Raw genomic sequence first — 15,084 nt, 5'->3', positions numbered from 1 at the left:
CAGGCTGGAGAGTTGGGCGGGGGATAACCTGATGGAATTTAACAAGGGAAAGTGTAGAGTCCTGCATCTGGGCAGGAACAATCCCAAGTTCCAGTATAGGTTGGGGAATGACCTATTAGAGAGCAGTGTAGGGGAAAGGGACCTGGGGGTCCTGGTGGACAACAGGATGACCATGAGCCAGCACTGTTCCCTTGTGGCCAGGAAGGCCAATGGCATCCTTGGGTGTATTACAAGGGGGGTGGTTAGTAGATCGAGAGAGGTCCTCCTTCCCCTCTACTCCGCCCTGGTGAGACCCCATCTGGAATATTGTGTTCAGTTCTGGGCCCCTCAGTTCAAGAAGGACAGGGAACTGCTGGAGAGGGTCCAGCGTAGGGCAACAAAGATGATTAAGGGAGTGGAGCATCTCCCTTATGAGGAAAGGCTGAGGGAGCTGGGGCTCTTTAGTTTGGAGAAGAGGAGACTGAGGGGTGACCTTATTAATGTTTATAAATATATAAAGGGTGAGTGCCACGAGGATGGAGTCAGGCTCTTCTCAGTGGCAAACAATGATAGGACAAGGGGCAATGGGATCAAGCTGGAACACAAGAGGTTCCACTTAAATTTGAGGAAGAACTTCTTCTCAGTGAGGGTAACAGAGCACTGGAACAGGCTACCCAGGGAGGTTGTGGAGTCTCCTTCCCTGGAGACATTCAAAGCCCGCCTGGACACATTCCTGTGCGACCTCACCTAGGCGTTCCTGCTCCAGCAGGGGGATTGGACTAGATGATCTTTTGAGGTCCCTTCCAATCTCAAACATACTGTGATACTGTGATACTGTGAAAATATATAATAATGATGAGGGTTTAAAATGAAGATATTTCCTGTATACCATAAAAAGTTCTTGCTTCCCCCTCTGTTTTGGTTTTGGTTTTTTTTTTTTTTGTTTGTTTGTTTGTTTTTTTTTTTTTTTGTTTTTTTTTACTTTTTTATTGCTTTAAATGTCTTTGTGTTTGGCCTCTTTGTTGTGCTCGGGAAGTGTGTTGGTAAAAACAGAAGCAGTCAACCTATCATTAACACACTCAGATGTATACAATAAAATTATCTAGTGGGAATGATTTTATCAATGTTTTTATCTATAAAGGCTGTTTCTTAGGCTTTATTCTTACCATATCATTTTTCCCCACCTAACTCAAGTTGAGTAGCCTTGTTATAACAAGTAAGGGGGGAATAAATTAACCTAAATTCACTTAAATGCATTCTTCTTTTCTTTCAAGTTGGTTTGTTAGTTTGTTTTTCATTTGTTTGTTTTGTATAACTGTGTCCTAAGATGCTTTCTAAGCTTTTCAAAATACTTGAAGTTTCTTTAATAACTTCATACGCAACACTAAAGAATGTACATGTAGCTATATTAATAGATTAGAATTTGCTGTATGTAAATACTAAAGCATAAAGGTAGTCTTGGAAATTGAACACTTTCCGTGTCAAGTTCAATATTAAAATTGTTATTACCCAATAGTAAACTACCCAGACTTTGAAACATTCACATTTTTACAGTGAAGTTTAAGGGCTACAGGTAAATACGAAAGCTTATCACACACAATAGCTGAAAATCACAGATCCTTTGGGTTAAGTCTCACAAAAAGTTGTCTGATGATTAATTTAGAAGGTAGCATTCAAAGTCTGTATTTTTTTCTGTGTGAAACAAAAAGTGCGAAAGATTCCCAAAAGAACATTATATGTGATTTTTCTTCTCTTGTGTTACAAAAATAAGTATAGATGAAAATGCCTGAGAGTATTTGGAAACTAAAATCGCAGAAATTACATTAGACTTTATAGCATGAACTGCTATCTGATCATTAATACAAGTTTACTCAAAGAACACAGATGCAAAATAATTTAATCCAGATCTCCACAATCACAGGCACAACTTCATATATTTTTTTCTTTAAATATCTGTAAAGTATGGCAATATAATAAATACACATCTTCCAGTAAAAAAAATTTAAAAAGTATAAATTTACTGTACAAAGCAAGTATGTGGTTTTGCTAAATGATACCAAAAAGATTGCATTTGTTGTTGAAGTTTCTTTGGGAAAAAAAAAAGATCTTGTAACATAGTGCGTTTTAAAGCTCTCATTTCAGTCCTCCTTCTGCTCATTGTTCTTCACATTTCTTACTTCTTTGCTTTTCCCTTTGTCTTGCACAGACCACCAGACTACACCCACAATCACATTTGGGAAACTTTCCTGACATGTGGTTTCTGCAGTTTCCCTCTGCTTTTCATCACTGGTAGGAGGTTCTGTCCCTGTGTTTAGCTGGTTTCACAGACAATCAGTGAAACTCTTTTTTTTTTTCTCACTGCTGGATTGTTTATATATTATTCCATCAGTTTAATTGGACCGTGCTCCTTTACAAAATGCGGAAAGCATAAGCTTGTCAGAAGAGAAATTTAACAAGTAGGGTTATAATTATCTGGAAAGACAATATGTACAGGTAGGAAAATTAAAAATGTACATATTAGTTCATGAAGACAGGATACAAATTATCTTATCTCTTCATGAAATGTCTTTCAAGAGCATGAATAATAATAATACATGTAGAAAAGTAGAATCATGTCCATGTATAGCAGGGCCCCTTTCCAACCTCAGACACCTAGCTGTAAGTTTCCCTGTTGAACAGAAGCCTTTCTCATTTCTTGAGCCAATATTTAGGCACAAGGTAATGCACACCTCTGTAGTAAGCTTCAAGAAGTTGAAGTAAATGTAAAATATCTTCTTTTCTTCTCCTCTATCTGGTCATTTAGCTGTCTAGCCCTCTAATATCCATAGGTAAGTAATTTCTGTGTAGAAATCTTGCTCAACACATTATCTACCATCTTTGGTCAATTTCAAAATTTCAAGACAGACATGAAAACTGATATCAAGAAAAGTTGTTTACATTTGGATGATTGTCTGTAAATACATTTACATTGTGGTATGTATGCAATGATAGAGAATGTTTTTATGCTGATGTATCCATGGGAAACGTGCTGTAATTCAGCTCCTGTTACATGCAGCTCACGTGGTAACAGAAGGGGCAGAAAACTGCCCTTCCTTCTCTGTTTCTCTCAGCTGCTTTTCTGGGTAATAAACCTGGATTGTCCTCCTTCGGCATAAACATTTAGATCCTCTTTTAGTTTCTGTAAGGACCTCTGTTATTTGTTCGTTCTGGGTTTTTTAGGACTTCAGCACAAATTTTGCTCTTGGATACTACCCTTTTTCTACATGCTGTGGCTTCTGGTTTTGACCCTCACACTATATGGCTTTAATCTCTTCCTTCCAGTCTCAAGGATTGCACTGCCTGTGGCAGAAAATGTTGCATTCTTGATGGGCCTAGTCACTTCTTTTGCCTTCTGTTAGCAGGAAACATCACAGCTAAGAGTTCTGTTTAGCATTTAGACCCAGAACTAAAAAACATGGACTGCAGCATCTTCTGGAATCTTTATTTACCAAGTCCATGAGCAATTTGATGGATTTGCTTAGCAAAGTTAGCACAATACAATTGGACCCTACTATGTTCATAAATCAGCCCCCAAAATGAAATAAATATAATCAAAACCATTCTTGGTCTCAGGGTCACTCCCTAGCCCTAGGAAAGTTCATACTATCCATGCTTGAATTTTCATGAGGTCCTAAGACCTTTCAGTCCAAGAGGCTTTCAGGAGAGTGTCTGGTAGTTTTAATTCAAAATTTCTCCTGTTTATCTGCTGAAGAAAGCTCATGAAAGAAATTCCACTCGCAGACCTTTCTTTCCATCTGTGCACATTTTACCATCACTGAGGTGCACAGGCTAGAAACATCAAAAAACACCTGAAGTTCTTGCCCACAGTGGTTTCTGACCCATATCTATTTTGTAATCAATAGTTTATTTATTTTTCTTAAGTCTTATGTTTTACAGGAATCCTTAAGTTATCCATAACTAGGTTATTCGCTGGTTTCTGTATTCATTGGACAAAGAACTTAAAGAGAATCACTCATCTTTCTGGATCCACATCTGAAAGATAGAAAATGTATCAAAAAATGTCAGACTGGATTATAGATTGTATAAAGAAGTCCTGATAAAACACAAATATCTATGTTCAGTATAGAGGTCCACTCAACTAAAGTAACTGCTGGACCCATTCGAGTAGAAATGGTGATTTCTCCAGATTACATTGCAATACTTCATATACTCAGGTCAGGCCCTTGAAGTTCCATCCATCCCTTTGCCAATTATTTTGTTTACATTGACGTTTCTGAAAATGCTGCTGCATTTTGCAGTGTTGTCTTTCAGGCTCCATATAACCAGGCATCCTGAGAACTCCTTCTAGATGGTTGTTGGCAAAGTGTTGCTCAGAGTTACCCACAGGTTGAATAAACATGTAAAAAGTCATTCAAAGAAGTAGATGTTTTTTTTCTATTCTGGCATTGTTTCTGTCCAGGAGGATAACCAGGAGGTTATCTAGAATAATGTAATTTGACATGGCGGAACATCTTACCGAAGAAAGAGATACGTTTCTTTTTGAGCATCTCAGTTTAACAGAGCACAATGAATCTTAGAGTACAGCATTGGTCAGTGGCTATGTATCAGTTAAGAATTTGTGCTTGAACAAATCTTAGGTTTATACCCTGTGTGCTTTTAAGGGTACGTGAAGTACTGTGTGCTGCATGTCACTTCATCAGATACCGTCAGTCCCTTTTTGCTTGGGGCAACCAAATGAATTCCATACCTGTTAGCTTAGTCTCACAGTGCCACACTGCTGGTTTTCTCTGGTTTACATATTGACATGTAAGCATGCGCTTGCTAATTTGAACTGATTAATAAACACAGGAGTGTGAGAGCAGCCAATGCTATGTCAGACCCAAGGTTCACTGGCACAGTATTCTGTTTCTCACACTAGCCCACAGGGGATGCCTGTGGAAAGATAGAACAGGGGAAACTTGTAGCCATGGTTCCATTCCCTAGAATGCTCTTCCACCTTCAAGAAATCTGTGACTCAGGAACTTTACTAAATCAGAGGGAATACTTTTATATTTAATAACCCTCACTGGATTTTTTTTTTCCTGTGAATTTGTCTGGTTGATTTCTAACATGTAAACTTCTAACAGCCATTGCAATCCTGCTCCAAGGACTTCAACATCTTAACTATTCTTTGTTTGAAGAGGAAGTCATTTTATCCTGAACGTGCCAACTGCCAATTCCATATAATGCTCCAGTTCTTCTCTCTATGGTATCTAAAATGTCACTAGATACCTTTATTTAAACATTGAATTTCTGTCTAGATGGTGGTACATGAAACAGTGTTAACTCTCATATGTCAATCAAGAGAGCTCTGAGTTATGAATTAGCCGTATTTCTTGGTGAAGGCAACACAGCAATAGCTGCAGTTTTGAATAATTTATGTCACACCATTCTCTTTTTAAAATATTTGCATAAAATACAGGTTGAATATTTAAAAATAATGTTTCTTTTGATTCTCATCTAGGATGCTGGGGAAATGGTTCGATCCTTTGTTGGTGGCTTGGAACTGATAGTCAATTTGCTAAAGTCAAATAATAAAGAAGTTTTAGCAAGTGTATGTGCGGCCATTACAAACATAGCTAAAGATGAAGAAAATTTAGCTGTTTTAACAGATCATGGAGTCGTCCCCCTGTTATCCAAACTAGCAAACACGGTAAGTAACATCTAAACATGTTATACTAAGTATCTGAATTACTTAAGTCAGGCTGCATTATATCCAAATGAAGGTTATGACAAGAGCAGTAGATTTCGCAGCAGCTGTAAGGAAGAGCTGTACAATCCTTCCTCTGTGAGATGTATATTAGACATGAAAACACTCTGTGGCTGGTGCTAAAATTGCTTTGGACGATGAGCTTCATTTTAATAGTCACTGTTGCTGAATATTGCATTTGAGAGGTGCAGCTGCCGTGTGAAAAAAGCATAAAGGGTCAAGGGAGCAATAAATCTGAACCTTGCAGAGAATCTCAGTGATGGGCCTATATGTTACATTTTAATGCTAATTTCATCTAATTTCCAGTCAGTCTAAAAGCACCTTTGAAATAATATGAAAATGCACAGCACTTCATAAAAAGACAATAATAAAGGACTAGTAGCTCCATATGTTACACTTCTTTCTAGTTTTTAATTGTACTTCAGTTAAATTGGCATACCTTAGAGATGTTTGAGAATACAACTCTGCTTTCCTATGAATTTTTTGTTGTATTATGTTGTCTTTAACTTATTATGTTTTTACCTTCTTCAGACCAATAACAGATTAAGACGTCACTTAGCCGAGGCCATTTCCCGCTGTTGCATGTGGGGGAGCAATAGAGTGACCTTTGGAGAGAGCAAGGCTGTAGCTCCTTTAGTCCGTTACTTGAAGTCAAATGATCCAGCGGTTCATAGAGCTACAGCTCAGGCTTTATATGAACTTTCAGAGGATCCCAACAACTGTATCACCATGCATGAAAATGGAGTGGTGAAGGTGAGGTGAAACTTTTTTCTTATTTAGAGTTCAAACTATTGAAGGGGTTTGGCATGGTCAAAAGAAGAGATCTTTCATTTGAAATAGCTCTTCAATACTGCTGTGTATCTCAAATTTTCTGAACTTTATCCTAAAAATTTTTGGCTAAATAGTGAATTGGGGAACAGTATTTCAGTGCTAAAGATATTACAGCTTGGTGGTTGTTGGGAGTGGAGATATGATGTGAATGATCACCTCTAGAGTATTTGACTTGACTCTGACCTAGGTTAGCAGTGACATTACATCAGCATTTTGTTGTTCTCAAATGATTTTTGCAAAAGAAATCGCATAATCTTAATTAATAGTTGCCTAGTATGGCAGAAAGTCACCTAAGAACAGAGTGTAACTAGATTTGGGGACAAATTAAGATAGAGTAATACAAAGGCTTAGTTTATCTGGAGCTGTTTCAGTGAATTCTGCCTTTACTTAGACAAATTCTTATTCTAGGAGTTAAGTATAAGCAAATTCTGCAAAGATCTTCCTCCAGAAAGAATTTTTCTCTCAAAAGTATTTTCTAGCAAAGTTTTCTTGCTAGTTGAAGACAGAAGAGTTATTCTTTTAGCACAGGAGAGATACAGATTATGGCCGTAGAGATGGAGATAGTAGGAATTTTCAATTTTCGTAAATTTTCTGAAAGATTCACGGTTTGCAGACTTTTCATTTTACTTCATGTTCAGGTAAATGTATTGAAAGTATGAGTTGACTTGTGATGCAATGTTGTTATTAATGGTGAATTTATGCCTGCACTAATCATAATGCACTTCATTGTGAGCAGTTTCAATTCTGGCACAGTCTACTGGTCCTGCATTATCATACATTTATCTGTAGTGGCTATGTCTGTAGTTGGGTTAGAAAGAATCAGTGGTCAAAAATGTTTAAAGAATCAGTTTAAATGCCAGTGCTTGAACTGACTCAATTGTAAGCTGCCTGTTCAGTGCTGCAATGTACATCTTCCCATCACAGTTGCATTACACCGGCTGTAGGGCAGAGAGGAATATATATTGTACTACAGCTCCATTTGAAACAAGTGTCTGATGACTTTTTACTGTTGCTTATCATTCTGTTCAACTGCCTCAACCCATTTTCTGCCTTCCTGCATCTGTTGTTTTCATTCATTTTGTTATGCAGGTTTTAGGTTTTATAAGTTGTAGCACACTGAATATACTATATAAAGCCAATTCTGATTATATACTTTTATAACAATTCCATCTCGGTCTAGGTTCATCTTTATTTTTCAGTCCTAGTTAAAACATTTAGGCTAATTAAAAACATTTCTTTGCGGTTGCAGATAAATAGGAATGTGCAGAAAACGATAACAGCTATTTAATTTTTTTATTATTCACAATATTCTGGAATAAGACTAATATTTTAAGTGAGAGAAAAGAGAACTGATAAAAGGAGAGCAAAACTACAAAATAAAGGAACATTTTTTTTTTTTTTTCCCCCAGGGTTCACTTCTTGTGTATAAGAAACTTGTATTCTTGTAATGCAGTGAACAAGTGTTTGAACGTGGGCTTGTATGTGGGTCCATCAAGAACCAAAGTGGAAGTGCCACTCATCTCATAACTGATGGGTGGCCTGAACATGTGAGAAGATATATGACAGTTTCTCATTACATGTGCCAGCACACACATGCATTTCTATCTTAGAAGCAGATGTGCACTAGTTGTATGACAGGAAGCAGCTGCATTTTGGTCCCGGTTGAGACCAGCAGCCAGGGTAGCAGTTCTGCTGAAAAGGACCTGGAGTGCAGGTTCAGCAAGCTGAACATGAGCCAACAGGATGCCCTGGGAGTGATGAAGGCCAACAGGGTCCTGGTCTGGAGACACAGCCAGTGGGTCAGGGATAGTGACTTAGCACTTACTAAATCACATCAGGAGTGCTATATTCAGATTGGACTCCCACTTAAAGAAATATATGGATTAACCTGAGCAAGTGCAGTGAAGGGCCATTGAGATATTTTGGTCCTGAAGCACATGACTTATGAGGGAACCGAGCTTGTCTAGCTTGGCAAAGGCCTTTGGGCAGCAGTGCCTAACAGCAGCCTGTCGGTATCTAGGAGAAATTTAACAAGGAAACAAAGGCAGGCTCTTTACTGAGGTGCATGGTAGGAGGACAAGAGACAATGGTCATAAATTTAGTCTGGCAGATTCCATCTGTATATAAGGAAAAAAATTCTGCGAGGGTAGTGAAGCACTGGAACAGTTGCCCAGAATGGCTGTGGATTCTCCATCCGAAAGAATTTATAGACCCAGCTTGACAAAGCCATCAGCAACCTGGTCTGAATTCAGTATTGACCCTTCTTTGACTAGGAGGTAGGACTAGATGACCTCTGAGATGCCTTCCAACCAAAATGAGTCTGTGATTCGGATAATCTGATTTCTATCATATGGAAAATAATGAAAATAATACGAAATACGAAAGATAATTATTGTTCCTTGCAAACCACTTCTTCACTACCTTTTGATAACTAAGCAGTATTCTCCAGCTTCTCAGTGGGCTTCATTGAGCCATACTCATGGCATATTCAATTAGGGAAAACAGCCATAGCTGTGATAATGGTCTTTCCCATTCAGTATCCAGAAACCCTCGCATGGCAGAAACCTTCTTGACTATACTTAGTCAGATGGGTGTCTCAAAAGAAATACTGTCTGAGGAACAGATTTAATCACTCTGTTGTTTAGATACTTAAGGAGATGTGTAGGATAAAGTGTCTGAATTTCAGTCTATGTCATTCAGAAATGAAATATTCATTCCATGAACAGAAAATTCACTAGAATTTTAGGTCAGGGCTACAAATATATGTGACTAAGAGATGCAGTGCTATCGCACATACTTTGAAGTATTTCAAAATTCCATGAGGTGTGACGAATCCTCCTCTGTAGTTCAGAAGATCTCAGGTTTTTTGGGGAAAGCAGTCTGACTGCGAACAAAACTAGTTCTTTAAAATCTTTAAAATGCAGCAAAGCTGATCAGATATTAAGAGGTTAAAGAGTATTAAGATAAAATGACCTGTGTCCACACATTACTATGAAGGACCTGCAATAATTCGTCATACCTGCTAGTATCACAATGTGCAAAAGTCTTGGGAAGGATTTTTGGAGGTGATTCAGGATATCGATTAAATCACCTCTAACCTTAAAAGGCTGCACTGTTGCTCCCAGATTGGTAGACTGGCATCTCTTCATAGCCAGGAGGTGACTGCGAACCAATTATATAGCTGGGAAAAGAAACATTATGGTTCCTTACTGCCCATTTTTCTTACTAGCGGTTAAAAATGAAATATCCTTGGAAGACACTGATTTACTGGAAATAGTAGTTCTTGCTAGTCCCCCAAAAATAAAAAATAATGGAAGTTTGGGAGAGTGAGTTTTTGGATAAACTAAATCAAACTAGTCAGATGGTTGATGTCATCCATACCAAAGACTGTCAACTGATGCACAGTCAAATGTACTGAATAAGCGTAAATCTTTAAGAAAAGATCTGTCCAGGTCTTCAAGGGAAGTGTCTTCTCTTCCATGTCCTGCTGAAATCAGTGTGTATAGTGTAGAATCTGAAGTCCTAGGGTCACCCAGCAAAAGTGTTACAATGAGGTGTAGCAATTTACAGTTGTAAACTGAGCCTTGAAAACAAGTTCGATACTTCAAAAATTAGAAGATATTAATTATTGTTAGAAATCCATCTATGCGAAGAAATTCTTTAGACACATCCCATAGTTAGTGCTAACAATTACAAGTAAGTACGCAAGATAGATGGAATTATCTTATTCTACAGCAGCACATATTTCATTTTTCTATGTGTTTGTTTTCAGTTACATTCAAGTAAACATGTATGGAGGTGCTTAATTACAAATGCTGCAGATATTTAATCTGGAGAATATGAAAGTAATTATATGTAAAAAACCAAAAACATTCTTCACAAATAATCTTTCTGCGGTTTTAATTATCACGGTATTTTAAAATAGTGTTTTATGGAAACTTTGTTATGACATAATAAGCATAAATGGAGCTGTTATTAAATCTTTATTCCTTTAAGTCTTTAATAAATCCTTAACACAAGGCAAATTGATAAAACGGGTAAGTGAAAACAGTAGGACTCTGGAAACGTTCCTGGCTGTTATGTACAGGTGCATAGCATGCAGGTGTAGAACTGGAACCACAATATGCATGAACCATTGGGAATCAGGACTGCAGGACATATTGCAAAATGCATTTGCCTTTCAACTAGGAGACAGGCAGAGAGAATCCAATACTAGTGGATATGTTGAAGTTAACACGGCTCCGAGATCCATGTTAATAAACTCTGAAAAATCTAGACCTTAGTCTGTTCTCTCTAGGCCATAAGGTGACAGAAGTCTGTGAGGTGTCATCAGAGCTGGCTTTCTCTAACTATCCTGGGCTTTCTTACTTGTCTAGCTTTGGTAGCATGGAGATCAGTGTCAGATGGTTTGCTTTATTTTAGAACTGTGACTGCAGTATAGGCGTATCCATTTTTTAAAAAGGGTGTAGTTTGGTTTTGCCCCTGTTTGTCAGGGAGTTGCATTCTCCCACTTACAAGAGGACAATATCTATGGTCATCTAGAGTTTCTAACCCTAAATAAAGCTTGTTTTAATTAGCAGGTATCTTGCTGTGATGTTTCCAACCACTTTCTAATGCTTTTATGTTGTGTCATACCTGGAATAGCAAATCAGCAAAGCAAAGTGAAGCAACAAATAGGCCTTTTTAGAGGATTTATCAGACCAGTGAGACATAGTGGTTCTTATCCAGAGACGATGGCCATGTAATAAGTGAAGCATGGTGGGAAGTCTGTGAAAATGTGTTCTGTTAGACCCATCATATTTTCTCCAGATGTACTAGTCCAAGTGCTTTTGTTCAGTGTTGCCAGAGCTGAGCAGATCATGAAGCAAATCAACACGTGCACCATGACAGCTCAGGACACAGCTGCCCAGTGCACCAGTGCTTATGAGCTGGGCTTCTGTACCATCAAGAATCAGTGACTGGAGTTTCAGAAAGACTAAAGAAGCACTTCCAGAGGGCAAGGAAAGTGAGTGGAGGAGGTTTAGTTGCTCAAATGTGAGAGTCACAACAATGCTGAATCCTTCATGTTGTTATATACAGATTTTTTCAGGACTGATCACATTTTGGAAAATTTATCTGGGTTCCTTTGATATTTTTTCATCCTTTTACCAGATACCCAGTGTCTTAGTAATCATACCCAGTTGGATTCATGTCACAGCTGCTGTAGTTCTAACTAGGTTGCAATACATGTGTAATCCCAGGTGTTCTTCAGCACGTTCATGTGCTACGTTCAAATACATGGAAATTCTGATGCTTCAGGGAAACATTTACTCTGCGTGAATGACACAGTCGCTGAGTACTTGAACAGTTGGTCAGAGACTTTCTCAAAGCATCAGACTTTCTGACCATTCACTACACAATGTGTATATACATGTTTCTGTTCAGAAAACCAGGAATAAAAATACATAGGGCAAGTAATTTCATCCAGATTCTCATATTTCACATTTTTCCACTGCTACAAATAGTATTTGCTAATCACAAAACAACAGGTATTTGCATATAGTTGTGAGAGAAAACCAGTGTTCCAAGTTTTCACCTATTTGTAAATGCACCCAAAATATGTTCAGTTTTCTCAAGCACGACTATGTGACAAAAAGGTTGAGAAATGCTGGTGTATGTCAGCTGCCATGTGAAATTCTGAGCAAACAAACAGCATCATTCTGGAGGAAGTTTAGAGAGACAGTTTATGAAGTTATTCTTTTATGTTCAGTTCCATGCTCAATGTTCTTATGACTGGGAATGGAACAATGGTTATGACCTGTGACAGATGAATCAATGCTTTCTTTCTACCAAACACCAGAAAATATTTCCACTTTCTGAACTAAAAATTCATGGCTGTGCTGGAAAAGACATTTGTATTTTCAAAGACCTGGTAATGACATGCGGGACACTAGAAAGCAGGGGAAATTTTTAGACATCAGACTAAGGAACAGGCATCAACCTGAATTCAACACTGGAGACAGCTGTCCACAAACCAAGGGAGAGGGAAACCCAGTGGAGGATTGGAAGTTTATAGCCAAGATGAGAAGGACTGCCCAGCAAAGTTCTTCACACTGGGAGTCTGTCACAATTAGAGGGAAGAGAAATAGGAACAGTCACAGGCAACTGGAGGCATCCAACCATCACCACATTCTTCATGGAAATGGAAAAAAAATCTCACTTAAAACGTAGCTGTTGTAAAGGGACAAAGATGTCTACCTGCAGCTGACTGTTGCTGGAACCTTAGACAATCAAGCTCATTCATTAAAAGATCTTAACTGTCCACTAAAGAATACAGTTTTTTAAATAAGGATGCTCTTTTAAGATGTATTCTAGAAAGAATGTTCTGTAAGGCACAGACAGATGAGGAAGTGCAGCTACTTTAGTACTGAAAAGATTAATCTAAACATGTTTCAAAGGAAGAATTCAAGTTGTCTGAAGATCCTGAAAGAATATTCAAATCATTAGCCTAGAGACCACGTCATGGTATCAAATTAATACAATGCTTCTCTGTGTTACAGTCACACTTTTTCTTGGTTGAGTTGGCAAGCTGTAGATTGGGACATACATCTGAAGTGAGTGAGTGAGGGTGGTGATGTGTATAGGAACTTAGGAAATTACTCATAATATGTGTTCTAAAAGACTTTGGGTATGAATGGGTGCAAACTGGAACACAGGAGGTTCCACTTAAATATGAGAAGAAACTTCTTCACAGTGAGGGTAACAGAACACTGGAACAGGCTGCCCAGGGAGGCTGTGGAGTCTCCTACTCTGGAGACATTCAAAACCCACCTGGACACCTTCCTGTGTAACCTCATCTGGGTGTTCCTGCTCTGGCAGGGGGATTGGACTGGATGATCTTTTGAGGTCCATTCCAATCCCTAACATTCTGTGATTCTGTGATTCAAAGTATATGCAAGTGGAAAACATGTAACTGGTTATTCCTGGTCATTCTTTGCAAATGAAGAAAGATAAAAGATGATCTGTTGTGGAAGTTAGTTTCCGCTGTTGTGGAAGTTAATTTTTGACATTGTAAGTGATATAAAGGATTTTTTTCTGTGGAATATCATTATTATTTCTCTGTAAAGGAGACATAGGAAGTTTGAATGGCCTCAACTCTTTTATGATGAGGCTAATAAGACCTCTGAGAAGATTATTAAAGTAATGAAAAAAGGGAGAATAAGAACCCAAAATCAGGCTGTGGAAAAACAAAATTAATCAAAGTCATAATTCATCTCAACTTTAAATGTTTACATTGTGAACATACCCATCTGAAATAGTCACCCAAATTCTTATAATAGTCAAGGAAGAGAAATAGATTCTTTACTGTGTATCATCTCTACTAATTTAGATATTCATGCAAAGATAAGGCACCTCTGGTCTCCTTTGACTCTAATGAGAGCACAGGTTCAAAGTTCAGATCTGCACATCTGCACCGTAGGTACCTATGTTTAATGGGGTGAATCCCATCCTAAGGCAGTGGAGGACTTGTTTAAATGACTATAAAGTCCAGTTCATTAATAGAGAGAAATGATAGAATTCTGAATAATAGTGCAATAAGGAAGAACAGTTAAATAATTTGTTCTCTTCCTAGGAAAATACAGATGAGATGCATTTGTATGCTGTGATGGTGATAAAACTCTCTCTTCCCAGCAGTAACTGAAGCACACTTTGAACCTGATCTAATAAAGCCAGATGTTTTAAATTAGTGGATTTAACTAACTCAAACCCAGGGATTTTGACAAAGATCTTTGGAGTATTAAGGGTGGATTCCTTTAAGCTAACTTCAGCCAATTTTAGGTATGGAGTAATCTAAATTAAGACACCTTCTATAGTCAATGGAAAGAGAGAGAGGCACCTGCAGACTTGTGCTAGCTGAAAATAGATGCCTGAGATACCTGGAAGGAAAAGACTCATGAAAGTGCCTAGTTTTCTTCCCTGAGTATAAAAAGGACCTAGGTGGCTAGCTCAGACTGAACAGCTAGTTTTCAGACAGCTGAATTTTAATTAATATCCTCCTGAATGTTGATTTTCAACAAGCCTTGCAGTACAGGAGAACTTGCCTCAAGGTAGTGTGCCAACATTTAAAAAGCCTAAATAAGATTATAGTCCTGTAAGCTGGACACTATTCTCATGTTAAATAATAATAGGTACATACATTATAATACTAGAAGGGATCGTCTTATTGATCTAGTCTGACTAGCCTTACTCATACAAACCAGAGACATTGCTTCAATTTACTTCTGTTTGGAAGAGAGTATATATTTTAGAAAAACACTGACTCTTTACTTAAAAAATTCCAGCAATGGAAAATCCCCTAGAGCCATCATAACTTGTTCCAGTAGTTAAATACCTTCCCCATAAAAACATTTGCACCTTATTTGTAGCCTAAAGTTTGTCTAGCTTTATCTTATGCAGTTACATGTATGATACTGTTGCTTGGTAAACAAAAAAGCCCTATATAACTTCTGTTCTCATATACATTCTTACTGAGTGAGATCAAATTA

The 15,084-nt window shown here is 37.9% G+C and overlaps 1 protein-coding gene across 1 annotated transcript in view; it reads left to right on the top strand.

The window, feature by feature from the left end:
- The window catches only part of ODAD2 (outer dynein arm docking complex subunit 2), an 88,138-nt gene that overhangs the window by 55,243 nt on the left and 17,811 nt on the right, over positions 1-15,084 (top strand). The window contains 2 exon segments of the mRNA XM_065831448.2: positions 5,483-5,671; positions 6,260-6,481. Of these exon segments, the coding sequence (XP_065687520.1) occupies positions 5,483-5,671; positions 6,260-6,481 (411 nt within the window).

The sequence above is a fragment of the Patagioenas fasciata genome, chromosome 2 (genome assembly GCF_037038585.1).
Source record: "Patagioenas fasciata isolate bPatFas1 chromosome 2, bPatFas1.hap1, whole genome shotgun sequence".
In the NCBI taxonomy this organism is placed as follows: domain Eukaryota; kingdom Metazoa; phylum Chordata; class Aves; order Columbiformes; family Columbidae; genus Patagioenas; species Patagioenas fasciata.
Note: the sequence above shows the minus strand (reverse complement) of the source record. Positions and strands in the feature narration are given on the sequence as shown.